General features: G+C 37.1%; 1 protein-coding gene across 2 annotated transcripts in view; it reads right to left on the bottom strand.

Moving 5' to 3' along the window:
* Positions 1–4,910: 4,910 nt before the first annotated feature.
* The window catches only part of KIF16B (kinesin family member 16B), a 370,094-nt gene continuing 350,451 nt past the window's right edge, over positions 4,911–24,553 (bottom strand). For both annotated transcript variants that reach the window (XM_027840333.1, XM_027840334.1), the window contains one exon: positions 4,911–5,276. In XM_027840333.1, the coding sequence (XP_027696134.1) occupies positions 5,118–5,276 (159 nt within the window). In that variant the 3' untranslated portion in view covers positions 4,911–5,117. The remainder of the gene's footprint in view (positions 5,277–24,553) is intronic.

Genomic DNA, 24,553 nt, shown 5'->3' with positions numbered 1-24,553 from the left:
CTACATATAGGAGAACCTAGAAAAGGAAGAAACCTAGGAAAAAAAAAAGGTTGGAACAAAGGGTTTTCAGTGGCAAGAAGAGGAATCTGCACTTTACCCTAAAGGTAATAGGGAGGTATTAGAGCTTTTTGAGGTGGGGAGTGACATGGTCAGATGTATTTTTAGGACCATTAATCTGTCAGCTCTGCAGAAGGTAGGTTGGAGAGAGAAGAGATGCCACCTCTCACAAGAAGCAGAGATCTTGGCTGATGGCATGAAGGAGTAGTAAAAACATCTGAGAATATAGAAAACAAACTAAATTTAGATATAATCAAATGCCTTCATAAAGTCAATATCTGAGAAAGGGTTAGTATTTACCACGTGGGCTATGTTTACTATTATTTTGTGGGGGTGGTGGTGATGCCGGTCTAGAGGTTAGGGGTCCTGGCACCCCAAAATCATGATACCTTTCTTGCAACCAAAAACAAAGTTTATTGAAGATTCACCATATTAGCTAGACTCTTAAGGAGTCTGAGCATCTATGGGCCATTGGGTAGATTGTAAAAATCTGAGCATCTTAATGGAGACAAGATGGACCTTATATACAGAAAGACCTTGGGAGAGTGGCCAAGTAGTTCATGAGGTAATAGAATTCCCAGCAGTGGGAAATGGAGCCTAGGTGGGACCAAGGGTGGGAAATGGCCTGGGGCCATAGGGAGGCAAGACAATGGAGGGGAGATTGGGTGTAGCCACAATGAAAGACCAGTTGATGGGACCATAGCTGCCAGAGATTTGGCCATGTGGGAAAGTACAGAGTCCATGAGGTAATAGAATTACTAAGGGTGGGAAATGGAGCCTAGGTGGGACCAAGGGTGGGAAGTGGTCTGGGGCCACAGGGAGGCACCAGTTGATGGGACTATAGCCTCAGGGGAACTCCGGAGATTTGGCCTTGTGGGAAAGTCCTGGGTTTTTCCTTTCTGGGGCTCAGATTCCAACCCTATCAGGGCCAGAGTTTTTCCTTTCTGGGGCTCAGATTCCAACCCCATCAGTGCAGGTGGCAAGGAAGGTATGATTCAACTTGCAATATATTTCAAATCTTTGTATCCAGGGAACACTGGGCAGGGGTAGGGGAAATAATGAGGAGAAAGGAGTGAATGTAGGCAGTGGGGTTGAGATTTACCCCAATATCAGATCAGCAGAACCGAAATGCTACAATTCTCCCAAGTTTTGGAATCACTGCCCTACGGGGAGGACACTAGGGTGAGGCTCCCTCTCCAACTCAGATGCCATCAGGAAGCTGGAGAAGCAGCTGCCTCAGGCTACCTCCTAGGATCCTCTTTGTATTCCTTGATAATAAAGGTCAGACTTACATTATTTGAGGTTGGCCCTCTGCTACACCTATGTGAACCATTTGTTTGTATTTCTAGATTTAAATGGGAACAGTATCAGAGTTTGCTGTCTGGCTTCAGGGTGTTGTTCCCTCAGACATCAGAACCTCCTTCCCAGCATGAAGGCAGGACATCTCACCTAAGAACCCTAGAGTGATGAAGCGATCACGTGATCAAGTTAACCATAAACCCTAAATAACTTGGATTTCAAGTGACATCTGTGATCTGAGTACATAGAAGTGTCACTTTTATGCTATTAATAAAACAAAGGATTGCTAAGCAAATTAACTGTATAAATAAGACTTAGAGGGGAATATTTACTCTATTTAAAAGAAAAAACTTTTAATATTAAACATTAATATGTGCTAGTTACAAATTATCCTTAATCCTGTATGTCCTCCATTTGAAAATAAAAAAAACCATACAGCTTATTTATCACATTTGAAAAAAGAACATGTGGACATTCTTACCATTAAGAGGTACTGGATTCTATTTGGACTGTGAGCAGGATGCTGTCCATGGCAATAGTGAACAACAAAGGTGACAATATGCCACCTTGTTTTATGCCTCACTTGCCTTCAAGTAGATAATTAACCAATAGCCAAACAAATTAATCTCCATGGTTGGTGCTGTCATAGAACCTTGTATGGTTTTAACGTATGCATGGGAGATACATGGTTTGAGAGGAGTTTTTATTGCCTCCCTTTCTTCTAATAAGCCAAATGCTTTTCTGAAATCACCAAATGGCTTAGAGGGATATCTTAGATTCTTTACACCTCTCACATGATTCTGCAATTCTGAAGACATGGTATACTATGGAAAATCTTGTTTGAAAGCCTGTCTGTTCCCATCTGTATTCACTGTATTATGGTACAGTGGGAAAAGAAGGGTATTTGGACTTAAAAAGACATGGTTTTGAATCCTGGTTATGCCACTTATTACCTGAGTGACCTTAGGTATGTCACTTTATCTTTCTAGGTCTCATTATCTCATCAGCAAAATGAGGAGGAATTGAATAGATGATGTCTAATGTGCCTTCCATCGTTAAGTCTATGCTCCCATAGTGTTCCTATAAAGATTTTACAGATGAGAAAGTAGGACTATTATGTCTTCTTGATTATTTTTTTTGGGGGGGGGAAAGGTCAAGGATGATATTTGAGATCTTTTTCATTCTTTGGAATCTTCCCCTTTTTAAGTTATTTGCAAAATGAAATCTCTGGGTTCCTGTAATATTGTGCTCCTTTCTTGTATGAACTTCTTTTATGTCTATTAGGGCAGGTACTGATGTTTTCCCCAGTTTCGTCATTTTAAGTGCCACTGCTTTCCCACATTGGGCATTAAGGTAGTAGAGTCCAAATGCGGTGGTTTCAATACTGTCAGTCAGGCTCCTTTCAAGATCTCTCTTTTGTTCTATCTATATGAAGTATATCATGTCACTGGTTTGGATTTAGGGTTTATAGACCCCTCTCTCCCCAAAAAAAGACAACTTAGCCTGTATCTTGTTCGTGTATGCTATAATCATAGGATGTTAGAGCTAGAATATATCTTAAAGATTATCTATTCTAGCCCTTCACCTTACAGACAGAAAAAGAAATGTAACGCGGTACAGTGAATGATGGAGTAATGGACTTTAAGTGGGAAAGATGTAGATTTGAATCTTTCCTCAGATGCAAATACATTCCATCAGGTTCTATTTCCTCATTGATGAAATAAGGGTAATAGCAACTATGACTTACTTCTTGTGGGTTGTTGTGAGGATCAAATGAAATAATGTATATAAAGTGCATTGTTGTCATTAGTGTAAATAATGATCTGAGACCCAAGGAGATTAAGTGACTTATCAGCAGAGCCAGGCCTTGAACCTCGGGCTCCTGACTCCAACATGACTATTAGAAATGGCAACTGCAACTGGAAGATTTATATAGTCCTTCCAGGAACATGCCCATTTACCCCTGCCAAGTGAGCACTACATGTTGGGGGACCTAAAGAGGTGAGACATCTTTACTCCTTAAAAGGGCAGGTAACATAGACTATCTGGTCACTTAGAAGAAAAGTATCTGGTTTAATCAGCAAATGAGAGGTAATCTGTAGAGTTCCAACTCTTAAAGTAAATAACACACAATTATTATCTCTCCAGCAGCTATCCTTTAATTTCTTAGTTTAAATTCTGTAACAGTAATTACCCCCCTCCCCCCACCCCCAAGCTTATAGTCCAAACTATGATTGCAAGCAATGGGAAATAGGTTCCCTACCTGAAGTAGTAAAGGCTTCATTCACTTTCATCAATCTGCACTTTTATAATTAGTCTATGCAATGGTGGGCTTTTCTTAAGTGAGAAAAACAGCATCTACACACATATTTCAGCATGGGTACATTCAAGATTAATGGCTGAACATAACCACGTTTTGTTATCTGCTCATTTGTGACTTTAATCATTGCCACTGTTAAATTTCCAGCAATACACACAGATAAACTATACATTCTACATATTTCCCAACTACAGTAGCTAAAATTTTAAAGAGGTGGTGAGAATGGATCATGTCACAAATTGTAAAATGAACTTAGCTAGAGCACAGATTCTTCCATAATTGCATTTAATATTGATAGCAGCTCAATTTCAATTTTGCAAATACCTTTGTGATGCCCCTTAATAATTCTGTATTAGTATTCATATATTTTGATACAACTGATCAATAAGAATATATCTATATATATAATATATAAATCTGTGGATGGGAATATATACAATTTGCATATACATGTGTTCTTTCTACTTACATTTCTTCCTCATATACCACAAAGCAGATATTATATTGTGTGTATATATATATATATATATATATATGTGTGTGTGTGTGCAATTCTACAGAAGTCCTGAGTAATTTAAGTATCATTTAGTAAAACATTGTAAATTCTAATGTTTCAACTGAAGCACTTATAGAGAATATAACATAAACATGAACAACGTATCTTTTAAAAACATATGAGTTGCTATGCACTCGCATTATGCTTTACTGAGAAAGCGGAGAGTGCATGAAAGATACATTCTAAGAAATTAGAAAACAGACATTTTGACTAAACAAGGTCAAATGAATATCCTATCTGCATGTGTTTCATATATGCCTGTATCAAGTGATGCGGCTTACATTACATCCAAATAGTCAAGCACGGAAGACTTGAGACATGATTTGCCTTAAAATTCTCTTGCAGAACATGAAATTCTTTGTAAACATCAACTTCTGGGTATTATACAAAAGCTGTCAGTCCAGAGGAAAATAAACAAACAATAAAATCAAGTAATTAAAAATGTCTTTCTTGGGAAGAAATGCTAATATGATCTAATGGAAGGGGAAATGAGGATACATCTTAGCAAAGAAGGAAATCAGATATTACCCAGGTTCTCTAAAATGATAAGCTAGATTTGGAGAGCAAAAGCCAAAGTGAAGTAATTTTGCCATATGGAAATGAATTGTCTGAGCAGTAGGAAGGAGCCGTATTCCCCTGGGGTTGAATAGTGACTGCACCTTGCCATTGAAACAACAATTTGTAGAAACAAATGGTACAACATTCTATTCCCAAACACAGGCACTAAACAGGAAAAACGTTAAAAGTTAAAGGAAAGAAGTGTTGCATATCTGTTTTCAGCTGTGAAGAGTTTGGCTGAGACCGTCGCATGAAGATTTTCTTTGTATTTCAGGTGGAGTCTTGCTAAAGGAAGGCACTGCGTTTGCGCTGGGCTCGGGCTCCGCTCTAGCCAGTTCCATGGCTGCTGTAGTCAAACACGCCTTTTTTAAAGAACGGGGAGAACTCACAGATGGTGTGCTTCGACAGAGTCAAGCCCACTTTGTCGAGCTGTAATGGGGATGTTGCAGATTGAAGCATCACACTGAAAAAGTTCCTGAGGTATTGCTGTGGAGGAAAGACATTTTGAAACATGTTCAGGGAGCACAAATCCATTGGTTGGGGTTATAGTGAAGATAAATTGTAGGGGGAAAAAGGCTTTGCAAGAGCAGACAATTCCCACATCATCCTCATTAAATATAGCGTAAAAAACAATGAGAAATCTCTAAGGGGAGAGGAGCTCCAAAACACGTCAGCTGTGACCACACAAGGCATAGAACAAAGAGTATAAGACTTGTTTGGAGGGAGAGGAATTGGGCTAGACCTGGCTGGGCCACTTATCACTGGTGAGACCACAGGCAAATCACTTACTTTACCTTCTTTAGGCATCAGTTATTTCATCTGTAAAATGGGGGCTTAGGCTACCTGATGGCTAAGGTCCCTTGTACCACTCACCCTATGAATCTATAAAGAATATGTTACAGAAAATGTGGCTATTTCTTTTCTATCATGTAGCAGGTAACAGAATATGAAGTTATTGCTAGTATATTTCCAGAGATTTTTAATTTGCCTACTCTTTTAATAAGAAGTGATATAGTGGATTGGAAAAAGCACAGAATTTCCATTGCAGCAACTGGATTCAAGAAACATTTCTTCTACTTATGACTTGGTGACCTTAGACAAGTCACTTATATATCTCTGGGCCTTGGTTTTCTTACCAGAGTTAGAGACCAGATGATCTCTGAGGACCCGTCCATCTCTCAATATATGATGCAATTGGGAATGGAGACATCTAGGTGCTAATCCCAATTCTGATACTAACCACCTGTTTGACCTCTGAAGTCACCTCTCTTTAGGTCAATTCATATGCAAAATGAATGTCTTAGATTTGGCTTTATTTAAATTGCACTCCAGCTTTTAACATGCTATGTATCAATCAATGAGCATTTATTAAGTAGCACACTCTGGAGTGGCTGCCTGGAGGGTGGGTTGGAGTGAGGAGAAACTCAAAGCACGGATATCAAAAAGGAGGATGTTGTCACAGGTCACGCTAGAGAGCCATAACTAAGAAGGTGGTCAAGCAAGGATAGGTAGGTAGCACAGTGGGTAGAGCACTGGGCCTGGAGTCAGGAAGATTCTTCTTCCTGAGTTCAAATCTGGTTTCAGACACCTACTAGCTATGTGACCCTGGGCAAGTCACTTAACCCTGTTTGCCTCAGTTTCTTCATCTATAAAATGACCTGGAGAAGAAATGGCAAACTATTCCAGCATCTCTGCCAAGAAAACCCCAAATGGGGTCATGGAGAGTCAGACAACTGAAAAATACTAAACAACAAGCAAGTTCAGGGATTGTGTTAAGCACTGCAGCAGATACAAATACAAAAGAATGATAGTCTCTGCCCTCCAGGAGATTTCAGTCTGATTAGAGGAGACAACAAATTTAGCAGAATGGTAGCCAGGGAAGGGCATTTTGATGTGAGAAGTTACAGGATGGAGAGTGTGACAACAGGGAGGCGAGGGGAGATGTGTTTTTCAGTAACAGAGGTAATGTTGATTTGATTACAATTCCCAAATCAAGAGACTGGTGGGTGTGGGGGAGTCAAGGGCAGATTAGAAAATGGCCTAACTAAAACAGCATATCAGGCCAGCTAGATGCAGTGGGGCCTTACCCGCCATGATAGGTTGGCCCTTGGCTAATGATGATGACAGCACCTAATGTCTATATACAGCCTTACAGTTTGCAAAGCATTTTACAAATACTGTGTCACTGCATCCTCACAACAACCCTGGGAGCCAGGTGCCATTATTATCTCCATTTGACAGAGGAGGAAACTGAGGCAGACAGCCATTAAAGACTTCCTAAGGATCACACAGCTAGTAAACATCTGTAGGCAAATTTGAATGCAGGTTTTCCTGACTCCAGGTCCAAAGCTCTATCCACAGCTCCACCTAGGAGTTCCAAAATTCCTCCAGGGCACTGTGTTTGTAGGTCTGGTGGAAGGGTGCATTTAGCAGTCTGAGAGTAGAAACAAGGGGATAGAGCAACTTAAGTGAGGTGAGATTGGGGAGTCTTGGAATCACCTGAGTGACTGAGAGGGCAGTGGTGTCCTTTGATGGAATTAGGGAAGTTCAGTTTTGGGCAGGAATATCACCCTAGACCTACAATATGATACTAAAAGAAATACTCAAAGCTATTGAGGAGGTACAAAAATAAAACTGTTCTACTGTAACCTTATTATATAAGACATTGGTGAAAAAACACTCTGCTGTCACTTCTCTTTTATATTGGCTATTGTGGAAACAAGACCTAAAAAAAAATAACCCTAATCCATCTGCTGCTGATTAGCACCTTTACAACCCTAAATGATCGGTGTATGCTTGGGAATGCATCAAGTAAACTGTGGGAAAGGAAGTATTGATGACAAGAGGTCCAATACCATAAAGCTAATATTTCATATCGTTTACAAGTTGCACAATTAGCAACAGAAAGACATCCTGACTAACCAAAATTACTGCTACAAACCCTGTTTGTTTGTTTTGAATGTTTGTTTCAGTGTTACAAGTACTGCTTCGACTTTAATAACCCAAGCATCTGGAACACTGCCCTAAGATGATATGGGTAACACCAGATGTTGACGCTCTGCCAAGCTGCAAAAAGGAGGTAGGTGTGCAAGCTCAGGCCAGCTCCTGTGTCAGGTCAGGATTTTCTATAATAATGCGGGGAGTTGATTAAAGGCATCTTTTCCACATTTTCTGAGTCTGGATAAATGAGATAACTAACTTTACAACACACCCAGAAATGACCTAAGACAAATATGGGTTCATGGCATAAAAATATCTGTCTAGTAACACAGGTCCCAGCATAAGTGGAGCTCAGCTGCCTTTATCAGGCTCCAAGCATTAATTCTCCTTTTCTGAAAAGAGTCAGGGTAGAAAAGTAGAAACAGTCCTGAACTTAGGGTCAAAAGACCTAGGTCCTGTAAGCTTCTGTTTGGATTGTGAACTCTTTGCACTTGCATAGGGTTCCACATGCCTGTTCATTTCTCTTGTTATAAACCCAGCTTTCAACGGATGTTTTATGAAGTTGTGATTTCCTGTTGACACTCCTCACTTTGTCATGAAGATCAAATGAGGCAATATTTATAAAGTACTTTGGAAATCATAAAATGCTATATAAATTCTAGTTATTATTAATATTAAATGTAGATAGAACTGACTCTCACCATCTTTCTAATTCATTCACATGCATCTAATCACACTCAGACATACACATTTATGTAAGCACCGTTACATGAGCAGATACTGAGCCATAGTGCCCAACAGCTTGGCTACAATTTTTTTTAAGCTTCCCACAAGTTGCATTAATGTGCGGAAAAATTTTTTTATCACAATTATGCCTTCCAGATGAATTCCTATAGACTAGAAGGTAATTTAAACTTGGAAACAGATGCTGTGTCAATATTTGTCATAATTAGTTTGCAAAGTAGGGTCTCTTAACAGGAAGGACCCAATAAAGTCTGAAGGATAAAAGAAAGGATTATGGGAAGATCAAAATAAAGCTCATGTAGCCAAGTATTGGGGCACCTTCCTGGTCAGAAGACTAGCAGTTATCAGATTATGTACATAATAAAAGAATACAGCAAAAGGCTGCTGGGTTAATGCCCATAGCTCTATCTAGATTTAACATAGGGATAGCTTGATGAAAATCCACTATACACAAATCCGATTAGATCAAACCAATAAATTAGGGGATGATTATTCACTTATAAGATACATTTTCTACTTAATAGTTGAAATAATGATTTCCTTTTAACAGCTGATTTCCTAAGGACACTGAAAACATAATATGATTAATAGTTTGGTACAGTGGAAGCAGCACTCGCTCTGGAGTCAGATCACCTGGATTCAAATCCCACCTCGTTGTGACAAGTCACTAACCTGCCCTGGGCCTCACTTTCCTTATCTGTAAAACAAGGGGGTGGAACAACATGGCCTCTAAGACCTCTTTCCAGTTCTGGATCTGTGGTTCTATGAACCTATTACAGACATTCGATAAATACACCTATTGCATAAAGTCAGGCATATGTTACGACAATAGTGTGACTTCACGAAAACATCACTCTTTTTAAAAAAGGAAAATGTTTATTTATAAAAAATAAATGTTACTGACATATTCTTTCTAAATCACCTATATTTCACCATGTATCTTTCTTCCTTTCCCCACCTAGAGATCAATCAATTACATCAAAGACTAGAAGAGGGAGGAAGACGAAAAAACCAGCTCGGCACAACATCCCAATCACAACATTTAGATGTGTAGGTTGAATAAAATATCAGAAATGGACAAAGAAACCATGCAGCTAGGAGAGGATACAACTTCTATACTATATTGGTGCTCCCAACACACCTGCCTAACTTAAATTTTCCTGGCTTAGGTTTGATCCCTTAATAACCTGACTTGTCTGTACCTTCCAAGGTTGGAATTGATTTGCTAAATTAACCTAAGCTGATATGCTAATAGGAGCATAGAGACTGTCTTCTTCTCTTACCAGGAAAGAAAGAACCATGTCCCATAGGTGCATCTCAACAGTGGACTTGGAGAGACAGTAGACCTTTCTTTGTCTAACCGAGGGGCATTTTCAGGGATGGTAGTCTCCTACTGCAAGCCAATAAGGTTGATAATCCAGGGATGATAGGGCCTTATAGCACTTACACCTCCAATCATGCCTTGTACATGGAACCCTACTTTGCCTGTATATAAATTTTACTCTAATATAATGTTCTTTATGGCCTGAACTGATTCCATTCAATTTGACTCTCAACAAATATTTACTAAGCATAATATCGCACCAAGTGTGAGATACTGTAGTAGTTACTGTATGTAAAAAGGCAAACATTTCCTGCCCTTAATGAGCTTACATTTTACTGGTGGATTGCTAAAGGGAGGAGGGGGGTGCAGTGCCCACTGTCTCCTCCTTTCCACAGCCTGGAATTGTCAGAAACATCTGTGTTAGAAGCTTTTGTCTGATTTTACTAATTTGTATGAGATACACAACATTCCATTCTCCCCCTCTGTGTGCCTTTGCTAGGCCCATTCCTAACTCCCCTCTATCCCTTAGAATCCCTGGTTCCTTTGAGGCACTGCTCAGATGCCACCTCCTCAATGGGATCTCTTCCATATTCCCATTCCCTCAGTTATTGGCGTTCTCGCCCCATTGCAAAGAAAATACTTTGTAGTAACTTACCTGTGTAAATATTATAATGCTTCCCGCCCCACAGAATCACATACCACAGTTTTGTCTGGGTATCCTTGGCACCTAGCATGATACCTTTCCCATAGCATGGTGCTTAATAAATCTTAATTAAATGAATGAGTGAACCATTGGCAAGTGATTTAACCTCTATGATCCTCTGTTTCCTCATCTGTAAAATGAGTATAATAGTACCTATAATATCTATCTCCCAGAGTGGTTGTGAGGCTCACATGAGGTTATCTATATGAAGTACTTCGCAAATTTTATAGTCACATGAAGAGCAGTTATTATCACCAGGATTTAGCAAAATGCTCTGTTCTTCAAACTAAGGAAACAATGCAAGACAGAATTGGATCTATTCACCTCTCCAACCAAAAAGTTTAATAAGTGGTCACTAGCACTATCCTTTGGTACAGTCTGCTATTTCCACAACCTTTAAGGGTTCAACCTTGAAGGGAGTTCCATATGCAATCTATGCATACTTAAGCCCCCCAAATTTAACTTAAATTTCAGGTAATCAATATGGAAACAATTCATTCAGAAAGTTTTGAAGGACTCTAGACTTCCTGTCGATTGATACGGCTATGCTACTTTCCATCTACTTTAATTAGCTGAATGGTAATATTGTGGTCATTTTATGTTATTAAAAAATTACTATTTTAATAGAGTTCACACCTGTAATTGTGACCCTACTGCTCATTTCCTGTGCTATACATAAACTCAGTAATGCCATTTTAATGCTTTTCTTGCTACCTCATTGTTGTGGGAAGCACTCCTTTTTATAAAATTTAACATAAATCCATAATTTAATTTAAAGTTATTGAAATTATTAAAATGGAAATGCTCTCTGAAAATTAAATGGGGCCTTATCCTACTTTCAGTGGTGATATATTCATATAGAACATAGCTCAGTGGTATTCATTGTCCTCAGAAGCTATGAAGCATGGTAACAGCCTAAAGACAAGTATCAGTCTAATAAAAATTAGGGGTTTCATTTACCAGGCTGCTTGAAAATTCATCATTAACTGACTGACTTAAAGACAGGGAGAAAAGGCTTTCAGCCTCATTGTGGAAATACTTTGTGGAGTCTAGACTAGGGTTGTTTAACGCTCCCAACAACTATGGCAAAGTGATATTCCAAGGAAGCTTGTTCCTTCCAGATCCAGCTGAAGAAGACACATTGGCAGCGTATCATGGTAGGAAAAACAACAAAGATGTTCAATCAATAAGCATGTATTATGGGTCTATTATGTACCAGAGACTGTTAAGATAATAACTAATATATCTCATTTATCCATCTAAATATGTTATTACATATACAAATATATTACATGTAACAAATAGGTTTTATGAGAGACAGACAGACAGACAGCATGACTTTCTGGTTGGAAAGCTGGTCCCAGACAGAAAGATATGTATTCAAATCCTGCTTCTGACACTTACTGTTTATACACTGCCCTATCCAAATTTTCTAAATGTCCTCAGAATTCCTAAAATGTCAAGTTGCAGAGCACATGCTAATTTTTGTTGATAGAATACTTCAACAGGTGTTCCTGATACCAATGAAAATAGAGGTTTGGTAAAAAGAAAAAAAAAAGATGCATTTTCGTCTGGACTTGTGATTTCATCTCCAATTTCACCCCCACTGTGGAATCTTCCTCTACTAAAGCATTTTGGTAATTCCTCTGTCACTTACAGTCTTAGGCCAACAGCCACAGAACTAATATGTGTAAGAGGTAAGATATGTCAGAACTAGAAGAGCATTATAAAGAGCATAGCAAAGGTATCAAACATGCAGCCCAGCAGATGCTGTCTGCAAAGCTTCTGAGTCAGTGGAACACTAGATTAAATGTAATTGGGAGATATTTAACAAAATAAATAAAAGTACAATAGATCCTAAGTAATGTTCATGTGTGGTTTTCTAAGTTAATATGCCTGCAAAGGATCCTTATGTAAGATTTAGTGGCCCCCTTTTTCTATTTTGAGTTTGACACCGCTTGAGCACAGGACCTAAAGTAATGAAGATGGAATTTGGGGGTTGCTGTAAGGATCAAATGAATTAAAATATGTAAAGCACTTTGCAAACCACAAAGTACTATATAAATGTTATCTTTAAAAAAAAAAAAGAAAAAGAAAGGATTTGAACACAGATCTCCTGACACTAAAGTCAGTCCTTCACCCAGTACAACATGTTGCCTCTCAATTACATATACTATATTAATAGGTACCACGTTTAAAGTTTTTTTCCCTCTTAATTACCTCATAAAGGAATATTGTTATCTTATTATATTAGTAATATCTCCATTTTACAAATGAGAAAATATTCTGAGAGGTTAACTAACTTGCTTAATGTCCAGGTCTTCTGTCCCTAAGCACAACATTCTTTCCACTATACTTACTTATACTTATTATACTATACTTTCCACTTACTCTTACAGAAGGTGTAGCACACCCACTTTCCTAGTTTCAAACTCTTAGGTATATAAAGGCTTTACAAGACCTTCTGAGAACCTGCACAACAATCTTCACCCTCAATTTCTGCCCAACACTTGATATGGCCCTCTCTCCCTTCTGTGGAATGCAAATCTTAAGGAATCTAATTGCTTGAAATGTGACATCAACAGCTAATAAGAAACCTCAGGCTGAAGACATTAAAAAAACTCCAAAACATCTTCTCTAAGACAATGTAAAGTAACATCAGCAAAGACAAATAGTCTACTTTTCTTACAAACCTTCAGTGGCTCCCTACTGCCTTTACAATAAAATTCAAACTCTTTAGGCTGACATTTAATTACCACCATATGCTGGTTGCAATCTATCATTTCTAGTGGTATTTCCCATTATTCCCTTCCACATGCTTTATTCACTAATGCTTTTTTTCCTTCCTTTTAAATCATTATCACTCCAATTTAAGTACTCTTCCAAAGCAAAAAGTCCTTCTTCATAACAAATTAGTCATAAAAATAAATTCACACATTGGCTGGGTCTGAAAATTTGTCTCACTCTGCACTTCTATTCCTTCACTTGTATGCTAAGAGGTAGGAAGCATGGCTTATCATCAGGCTTCTGCAATGGTATTTGGTCTGAAATCATGGTTGTTCATTTATTTGTTTTCCCTTCTGATGTTGCAGTTTTTGTACAAATGCTTCTCCTGGTTCTGTTCACCTCACTCTGCATCAGTTCGTACAAATTGTACTAGGTTTCTTTGAATCTATTGTTTTCATAATTACTTATAGTACAATAATATTCCACTATATTCACATATCAATAATAAACATTTATTAATCACCTACTATGTGCTAAGCTACTATAATTTGTTCAACCATTCCCTAACTGATGGGTAACCACTTTGTTACTAGTTCTTTGCCATAACAAAAAGTGATGTTATAAATACCTTTGTACACATGGCTTTGTTCTCTCTATCATCTTTTGAGGTATCAAAGTAATGGGTCAAAGGGTACACACAATTTAGCGACCTTTTGTGTATTGTTAAAATTGTTTTCTAGGATGATTACTTCATTCATGAACCACTTCACAGCTCTACCAACATTGTAATAGCATGCCCTTCTTTCCACAGCCAATCTTACAGGTGTAAGGCAGAACTTCAGAGCTTTTATAATTTTGCATTTCTACTATTAGTGATATGGAACACTTTTTCATATTGTTGTTGATAGCTTGCTTCTAAGAACTGCTGGTTCATATGCTTTGACCACTTATTCTACTGGGAATAGCTCTTATTATAGATTTGTATCAATTTCCCCCTATATTTTTCAAACAACAGATTTCTGGAAATTGAAAGGTAGAGTAAGTGGGATAGTGGATAGAGAGTTGGCCACAAAGTAAAGAAAATATGGGTTAAAGTCTGACTTCTGACACATGGGGCAAGTCCCTTAACCTTTCCATGCTCTAGGCGATTTTCTAATACTATACCAACCTTAATTGATAGAAAGAATTCCTTATAATAATGACATCACAGGGCTAATCCTTATCCATCCCATGTTCAAACAGAAAAAATTGCTACAAAGAGTTTTCCCTGTTAACTATTTCCCTTCTCAAATTCTAACTGAATGGCATGTTTGTACAAGAAGAAATAATTAAATTTTATACAATAAAAAACTGTCCATTTTATCTCCTGTGGTCCCTTATTCCATCCTTTATCCCTATTTGATTAAGAATTCTTTCCCTAGTCATAGTTGTGAAATGTTATTTTCTTCTCTCCTCTAATTTGTTTATGATGTCACCTTTTATATCTAGGTCTAGCATCTAGCATGGATTTTATTTAGATATATGATGTGAGATGCTGGTCTAAATCAGGTGTTCTTAACCTTTATTGTGTCATGGAAATCCTTTGGCAGTCTGGTGAAGCATATGAATTCCTTCTTCAGAATAATGTTTACTTATTTAATTGAAGAAATGCTAAATTTAACCTAAAATTAGTAAAAATAAAGATGTGTGTTTTTCCCCCTTTCATCTAAGTTCACAGACCCACCGAGATCTGTCCATAGATGCTTTGGGGTCTATGGAGGCCATATTAAGAAGTCATTGTCTAAACAAAATTTATTCCAGGATGCTTCCCAGCTTTCCCTTTGCTATTCACCAAATGTGAGTTCTTATACCAGTAGTTGACATTCTTGGGTTTATCAAACACTATGTTATTATCTTTAATTGCTTCTGGGTCTTGTGTACCTAATCTGATCAATTTTTCTATTTTAAAATGAGCACTAAATAGTTTTTATCATTACTGTTTTGTAGTCTAGTTTGTGATCTGATACTGTTATAAACCCATTTGCTTTCCACTTTTCCCCATTATTTCCTTTTAGGTTCTTGATTTTTTTTTTTTTTTGAATAGGAATTTTGTTTCTAGGACTAGAAACTTCTTCCTAGTTCTGGAAAGTAAGCCACTAGTAGTCTAACTGGCATGGCACTTAATCTTTAAATTAATTTATGCAGTATATTTTTATTATACTGGCATGGCAGTTGCATGAAGAGTTAATTTATCTTACATTATTTAGGGCTGTCTTTATTTGTGTAAAAAGTTTTGTAGTAGTAGAAATAAAATTCTTAGGTGTCTTGGTAGCAGGACTCTCAGAAACATTATAAATTCTATAGTTACTTTAGATGAAATCTGTTTTTCCTGCTGGATTGTGTTGGTAATATAAGAAGGCTGATAACTTTTGTGAGTTTATTTTATATTTTGTTGATATAAGTTATTGTTTCAAAACAATTTTAGTTGACTCTCTAGGCTACTCCAAGTAAACCCCTCATATAAAAAAATGGATAATTTTATACCTGCCCTATGGTGATTCCCTCCATTTCTATTTTTTGTATTATTGCCATATCTAGCTTTAGAAAAACAGTATCATATGATAGTGGTGACAATAGCCATCAATGTTTTCCCCCAGACCTCACTGGAAAGTCCTCCACAGTTTTAATATTAGAGATAATATTAGCTCTTGGTTTTAGATGGAAAATATTTATCATACTATCTCAGGGTGTAAGCTACCAAGAGGCAATTAGTTGGCACTGAAAATGAGTCAGGATAACCTGTGTTCTTTTCTGGTCTCAGACACTTTAACTAGTTTCTTGACCTTGGGCAAGTTACTTAAATTGTGTCTACCTCAATTTCCTCATCTGTAAATTGGGGAAAATAATAGCACCTACCTCCCAGGTTTGTTGTAAGGATCAAATAAAATATATGTAAAGGGCTTTGCAAACCTTAAAGTACTATATAAATTCTAGCTATTATTATTATTATATTTGTAAAGAACTTTGCATATCTTAGAGTGCCATTATTATTATAGTTAATATTATAATTTTTTTTATTCCTAGTCTTTTTTAATGTCCATAACATAAAGGAGTATTTTCCATGTATTTATCGAATGGCTATTTTTGTTATTAATATAGTCTATATTGTTGATAGTGTTCCTAATATTGAACCAGTCATGTAGTACTGGAATAAATCCAGCCTGGTCACAATGTATATTTTTTTTTTAAAAAAACATGCTGTTATAACCTATTTGCTAATATTTTATTTAATACTTTTGTACTGATGTTCTTTGGTATTAGGTTATTCAGTGCATATATATTATGGGTATAAATGTGTACACAAATATACATATATACTATGGGTATTTTTTATTGTATATGATTTTTTAAGCACAATGTAGTTTCCCTATTCATTAGAGATATTTGTTTACAGTTTCGTTTTGTTTTTTGTTCTTAAGTTTGGGCATTAGCACCATAAAGCTCTCATTTAAGAAGTTTGGTAAAATCCCTTTCCCCTATTTTTGCAAATAATTTATATAATATTGGAACTAATTATTCTTTGAATGTTTGGTTGAATTCACTTTAAAATCCATTTGGTCTGGGGTATTTTTTTGGGGGGGGGTCTTTACATCTTATTGAATTTATTTTTCTGAGACTGGGTTAATCAACTTCTATTTCTTTTAATCTGGTTATATTTTTAAAAATACTTATCCATTTTATTTAGTATAACATTTTTATAGGTATATAATTAGGTCAAATAGTTTCTAATAATTTCCTTTAACTCTTTTTCATTTGTTGTTAATTTTCATTTTTGGTGGTGGAAATTTGATTTTACCAACTCTGCCTTAAAATTATAATAGCTAACAGTTAATGCATTTTATTAGTTATTAAAAGAACCCAGCTCCTACTTTTTTAATTCTTTTTTTTCTTCAATTTTCTCCCTTATTTTGAGAACTTCTGTTTTTTCATTTATTTTAGATTTTAGGAATTTTCCCAATATTTTTAGTGAGTTCTTTCTTTTTTTATTATGTCTATGATTTATTGTTTACCACTAAAAAATCTAATACCCTTTTAAATTTGAATCCTTTATTCAAAGGTACTTTATTGATTTTAAGTTTTATTGCCTTACTTGCTAGTAAAAGTTGTTTTTAATAGGTATGCTTTTTGGAAGTTTTTGAGGTTTTCACATCCAAGGCCTTGCTCAATATTTGTAAAGGTGTCATGCATTGCGGATGTGTGTGTGTGTTTAATTTTCTATTTCCATTAAGTAATTGCCAGAGATCTAACATATGTAACTTATCTAAAATTCTATTCATGCCCTTGATTTTTCTTTATGTTTATCTTTTTGTTAGATATGTCTAAGTCTGAAAAGGGGTATATTGGGGGTTCCCAACTATAATAGTTTTGTTGAAACTGGCCTTTTCACTGGAAGTTATTGTTGGCTGTAAGTCTTTATGTTTTGCTGCGTGAAATACTGCATTACAAGATTTTCTCTCTTTTATGAGTTAATGTGTGATTCTTTGATTATGACTATATTTGCTCCATACTTGATCTCTTTCTGATTGTTTATAGTATTTTTTCCTTCAATTTAGATGCTCTCGACTTTGACTATAATGTTCTTGGGTGATTTGGGCTTGTAGTTTCTTTAAGGAGATAACTGATAGAATCATTCCATGTTCACTTTGCCTTTTGACTTTAATAGATGCAGGCAGTTTCCTTTTATGATTCCTTGAAATAAGCTATTTAGGTTTTTTTGTTTTGTCATGGTTTTCAGGGAGTACAATGACTCTTAAATGATCTCAATCTGTATTTAGTTGCTTTTGATTACAGATTCCTAACATTTTCTTGTTTTTTTTTTCAATCTTTTGACTCTGTTTTAATATTTCTTATCTAATAGTCATTGAGTCTGCTTGTTCCTTTTTTTTTTTTTAGGAAGTACACTACGTGGGCAAGACTTTCTACCTATTTTTCTATGTCGTTTAGTCTCCTTTCAATTTTTTCTTCCTGAACTTATCATTTCTAATTTCTTATTTTTCTTTTTAATTTTTTTCTAGCTATTTGTGTGGTCCTTGTATGCAAGCTTTTTTTTTTTCCTTTTTCCTCTGAGGCCCTGCTTTTTGTTTTTGTGGAGTTATTTTCTTCTGAATATAAGTCTTGAACTTCTCTTAATCCATGGTATTTCTTCATTTTTTCCCCCATTTACTCATATTTTCAGCTCTGTTTCTTGGTTTGCTAATTTGTGCTTGGATCAAAGCCCTCTGGAATTTTAGATGTGTTGGGTAGGCTTTGTTTGGCCTTGTCCAGGGATGGGGAACCTGTGACCCTGAGGTTACATGTGGCCCTCTAGGTACTCACGTGTGGCCCTTTGACTGAATTCAAACTTCACAGAACAAATCCCCTTAATAAAAGGATTTATTCTGTAAAACTTGGACTCAGTCAAAAGGCTGCACCTGAGGACCTAGAAGGCCATATGTGGCCTCGAGGTTGCAGGTTCCCTACTCCTGGTTTTGTCCCTTCTGCAGTATTTATCCTACTGCCCTTGCTAATTTAGATGGGGTGACTGGTATCAGGCTTGATGACTCAATCCTTGGCTTGCTTCTTTCTCTCTCTTTACTGGCCACTGAGGTTCTGACCTTGGCTGTACTTTTTCCTCCTGACATGATTCCATTTGGGAGTTCTATCCTCTGCTATGGTCTTGATAAGTCCCATTGGGATACTGGGCTTTGGCCTCCTTCATAGCCTACTTTGTACTAGAGCCTATGCACTGGATCGTCTCTGTCTTCTGCAAAGCTCTCAGAAAAGCATGGACAGATCCTTCATTATTGGTCTCTCTTCCGAGTCATCTAGGAAGGCTACCTCTGTCTCTGCTTCTGTTCTGAAAAAGCAGAATGGGAGCTTCAAGTCACTAATAATTTGCATTGGGAAGTGACCACATGGCTCAGAGTGGTTCCGATACCATTTGTGGGAACTTGTGTTGGTTTCCCTGGAGTGGCTTTTCTCCCTCGCTGTACTGTCTTCCACATTTATCTGTGGTCACAATGGCTTACCTGGTGAAAGCCTCCTGCCCACCTCCATTGGTTTCTTGATATCTTTTTCATTCAGTTCTGGATTGGATAGAGGAGCTCACTTAAAGAATCTTTTCATTTTTCTTTATCAGTGGCCTTTCTAGGATAGTATTCAGAAATTTGTTGGAGTTTATATAGGAGAGCTGGGCTTCTCTATGATCCTTCCCATTACTATCTTAACTGGAAATTCCAAAAAGTATTTATTATGGGCTTAATATATGTCAGGCTCTATGCCAGGAACTGGGGCTACAAAGACAAAAAAAGGCACAAATAATCCCTTGCCTCAAGAAGCTTACATTCTGCTGTGGGTAAACATGTAGCTTAGTAAGTAGACATAAAATATATACGAGGTAAATGCAAGACAATTTTAAGTGAGGAAAATCTCCAACAATGCAGGGAATTGTGAAAAGGTTCATCCAGGAAGGAGGCAGCACTAGGACTTCAATGAAAGGAGATTACAAGAGGTAGAAGTGAAGTGAAAGAGCATTTATACATAGGGGATAGCTTGGGTAAACGTGTGGGCTGGGAAGGGGTCATTGTGTATAGTAGAGAACAAGTAAGTAATTTTATCTGGAAGCTAGCATGCAGGAGGCCAGAGAAACAGGGAATAAATCTGGTCAGATTGCAAAGTGTTTAAAATCCTAAAGAGGGGACTGTATGATGTTAGATGCAATAGGTAGCCACTAGAATTTCTTGAGCATGGGGGTGATACGGTCAGACCAGGGTTCCTGGAATATCAATTTGGCAACTTTGTGGAGAATGGAATGAAGAGGGGAGAGACTGGAGGTGGAGAGCCCAATAAGGAGGTTACTATAGTAGTCCAGGTAATGTGACAAGGACCTGAATTACAATGGTGACCTTGTGAGTGGAGAGAAGGGGAGCAGATGCAAGATTTATAGAAAAAGAATTGACAAGATTTGGCAACTGATTGAATGCAGAAAGCAAGGGAGGGGAAAGAGTTAATTATGACTCCAAAGTTATGAACTCTGAGTAACTGGGAAGATGGTTGTGTCTTGACATAAACAGAAAAGTTAGGAAGAGGGTTGAGTTTTGGACATGGTGAGCTTGAGATGTCTATGGAACATCTAGTGATGTTCAGCAGGTAGTTGGTGATAATGCAGTACTAGAGATCAGAAGAAAGAGAAGGACTTGATATGTAAAACTGAATCATCTACATAGAGATAAGTGAGTCTTAGGGATAAGAGGAGATCCTTAAGAAAGAGAGAAGAGAAAAGAAGCCTGGGACACAGCCTTGGGGAATACCAATGAGAAGTGAAGATGGTCTGGCAAGAAACCGAGAATGATAAGATACCAGAAGGAAGAAACAGGAAAGAGTAGTGCCACGAAAAATAAGGAGAGGGTATCCAGGAGCAGAAGGTGGTCAATATCCATCAAATATTGCAGAGAGGTCCAAAAACATGAGGAATACGAGGAGGCCATTGGATTTGAGAGATCACTGTTAAACTTTGAGAGGGCAGTTAAACTAGAGTGGCAGGGTCAGAAATTAGACTGCAAGATGCTGAAGAATGGCACTTAAAGAGGCAATGAGTGCAGGAGGGTTTTTATTTTTCTTTCTTGGTAGCAGGTATGCTAAGAAAGAGAGCAGATACATAGAATAATAGCTTGAGGGGATAACAATTAAGGGAGGAAGGCTTTTTTTTTTAAGGATAGAAGTCTAGTCATGTTTGTAGATTAGTAGCTCTTCTCTGAATTTAACATTGTTTTTCCTAAATGCATGCATCTGTCCTAGTAACCCTCCTCACCCCCATTTTCAACTACACCTCTCAGAGTTCTTATTTTCCTTCAAAGTTCAATGGAAATTAATCCTTTCTAGACCTTACCTTTCCCCTAAGCAATTGATGCTCACTCCTTCCTTAGATGCCTATTTTTACTTATCTGCATAAATGTTACATCCCTCCAGAAGAATATGAGCTCTCTGTGAGCAGAGACTGTCTGATTTTGCCTTTGTATCTCCTCACAGTACCTCACTTGCAGCAAGCACTTCATAAATGTTTGTTGAACTATTCAATCTCTAGGCAAAAGGTACTCAGTTTAATAAAAGTCACATGTATGGGTAGAAGTCCACCATTTTCACTTTTATCAGTGGTGTTGGGTCAATGTTTATTGAGTCTGGTATAATCAATCATAACAGAATGCCAGCATAGGAGGTCCAGGTTTGTATCTGGCTCAACAATAAAACTTATGAACTCCTGGGAAGGGAAAAGAACCTGACTGTTAATCAACCAATAAATAGTGTCTTCATTGATAACTTGGGCCCAGTGTGCTTTCTCTCCCTAAAACACTGCAGAATCATAGTGAACTTCCTATCAGTTAACTAAATAGTACAATGCTGAAGTCAAAAGAAACACATGGCCATCACAAATGGCAGGTGGTGCTGGGTGAGGTGGGGGAAAGACAGCATCTAAATAGGAGCCACATCATGGAACATATACTTCAGCAACAAATACTTGGCATTTTCCAACCAATGGTGATTGTTTTTTTTTTTTTACCTTCCATTGGTAATAAGGTCACTAAATTTGAAGTACTACTATGTATAATATATAGGTTATAACATAACATAATAGATATCTATAATGTGTAAATATATATAATATAATATAGGTATTTCACAGGTGCTGTTACCTGACAGGGTGAATTAGAAGCAAGCTTCCCAGTGTGGGAATGCTTTTCAAACTTGGAAATAACTCTCATTTGGGCTTCTAAATCAATTAGCTATTGAAATGTTTGGTATTAAGGGTTAATGTCATTTAGAAAGGAGGCAAAGGGGTCCAATGGCAGGGGGGAAACTTGCTATATAATTAGAGGATCTAGACTAAAATCCCACCGGTGATCTTACTACCTGTGTGACTGAGGTCCTTCCTGGACCTCAGTTTCTCCACCTGTAAAATGAAGGGGTTAGATTAGAGGGCCTTGGAGAACCTTTCCAAATCTAGAGCTATGATCCTAAGATCTATAAAAATATTACATTAAATTAAGTATGATTCTAAAAGCAAGGCTTTTAATTTTAGGTAGAAATATCAGCAATAATTATAGAAGTTATAGGGATACATTTTGGGGTTATTTAATGGTTCTAATGATTAAGTAATTACCCAATAAAATTCATTTTGCATGTTACATTATCATAAAATCAATGTTACAATTATCCAAGGGGAAAAAGTGGTAGAGGACAAACTTGTTTACCAAGTACCTCCTTATTGGGAGATTTTATTTGTCCAGACTTCCAAGTATAAATATTTATAAATTAATGGACCTAATTTCATATAACATACTATGCCTTACACATTGAAAGAAAGCTAAAGCAGTCTGCTAGCATATCTATCAGAAGTTATACTGTATATTCTGTGATCTCCAGAATTTCGGCTATCCATATTATACTTCAGGCCAATTTGTTTGTTCATTAATTCAATTTTAAATGATTAATCCTGATATATGAAGCCTATATATTAGGGGTGTGTGTGTGTGTGTGTGTGTGTCTGTGTGTGTGTGTGTGTGTGTGTATTTAAGATCATTCTCTTTCCCTTCTGAGTTTACCATACAAATTCTTGAAACAGGAAAGACTTGAAAATCTTTTTTGCTTTTTTCCCCCCTTTTCCTTAATGGTTTCCTAAAGGAACTTTTACCTTCTTCCCAAATTTTTAATGTGAGTCTGTCCTTGGCCCTCTTTTCTCTCTACTCTTCTGAAATCTATATGAGTATGTATGTATGTGCATACGTGTGAATACATACAGAGATAGGCATATAAATATTATCTTCCATCTCTTCTCCTATAGCTCCTTCACACTAACAGGAAGATGATCCATTTGCCATTTACGGCAAATTATGCATTTATGTCACTAAATATAGGGTATCCCAAAAGTCTTAGTGTAGTTTTAACCTATTAAAGCTTATAACTGCACCAAGACTTTTGAGACAGTCTGTATAGATAGCATGATATCAGAAGTAACAAACCTATTACTTTGTAAAAATGGCAATCCAGGTAGTACTTAACACCTCATATCTACATTACCTCAATGGATAACTTGCTGGCCTTTTTGCCTATAGGTTCTCTTTAATCCATCCTGCTCACCACTGCCATAAGCATGTTCTTAAAATATTTCTTTCAGGAGATTACTCCTCTGGTCAAAATGACCCAATGGATCCCTAACTGGGCCCCATCCACTTGCAAGATTTTTCACTTCCCACTATTCCTCAATGTCCCTCTACTTTAGTGTTCCTGGCTTCTCTGTCTCACAGACACATCATATTCATTCATTTCTATGCCTTTTTTCTAAGTGATCCAAAATATACCCATGTGTCAAGTGACTAAATGATCTCTAAGTCTCAATCAGCTCTAAGTCCTACGATCTATGACTAGCTTAGATTACATCTCTTCCATGGGAGCTGAACCAACTTCCTATGAACAGCTCTTGGACTACTGCCATAATATTTAACATTTAATTACACCTGCTTGTTGTTGATTTATTTATTTATTCATTCATTCAACAAGTATTTACTGAATGCCTGTTGAGTGCAAGGCACAGTGATATCTGGGTGTGTGTTCTACATTAGTTTTACTACCCCAACTGTCCAGTATATTTTGGGAGGCAACCTCTGCTTTTAACTCCTTTGTAACAATTCTCAAAAATAGGAAGAAAGTGGAGTGGGAAAACTATAAGCTAGAGAGCTTGACTTCCTGAACAAAATTCTAGAATGTGTCATTAAAAAGGGATGCTTGGGGAACATGAAGGTTTGAAAGTAGACATAAGGAAGAATAAGTATGTAAACAGATGAAAATGTAAGAGCAGGCATGGCCTCATCAAGAACAAATCCTACTAGGCTAACAGAAGGCGGACATTCACTGGAGGTTTCTGAGTAAAAGATGGATGATCACCTGTCACATGGAATTCTGGACTTGGAACTAGGAACTAGTGAACCAAGTTTCACTTCAGATTGTGACTGGCTGTGTGATCAGGGACAAATCACATTCTCTTGAAACCTGGGCCTCCCTTTCTAAATGAAGATAATAACATTTATACCACCAACTTCACAAGTTTGTTGTGAAGAAAATGAAAAGAATTATTATTATTATCTAATGATGTAGAGAGGATTCCTGTTCAGGTAAGGACTGGACTATATTATATGATTCAGAGCTAGAGTTTTTTAATCTAACTGCCTCTTTTTGCAGCTGAGAACCTTGAAGCCCAGAGAGATTAAGTGATTTTGCCCCAATTCATAAAGAAGATGAGTAACAAAATTTGAA

Source organism: Vombatus ursinus, unplaced genomic scaffold (genome assembly GCF_900497805.2).
Source record: "Vombatus ursinus unplaced genomic scaffold, bare-nosed wombat genome assembly UNPS02014841.1, whole genome shotgun sequence".
NCBI lineage: Eukaryota > Metazoa > Chordata > Mammalia > Diprotodontia > Vombatidae > Vombatus > Vombatus ursinus.
Note: the sequence above shows the minus strand (reverse complement) of the source record. Positions and strands in the feature narration are given on the sequence as shown.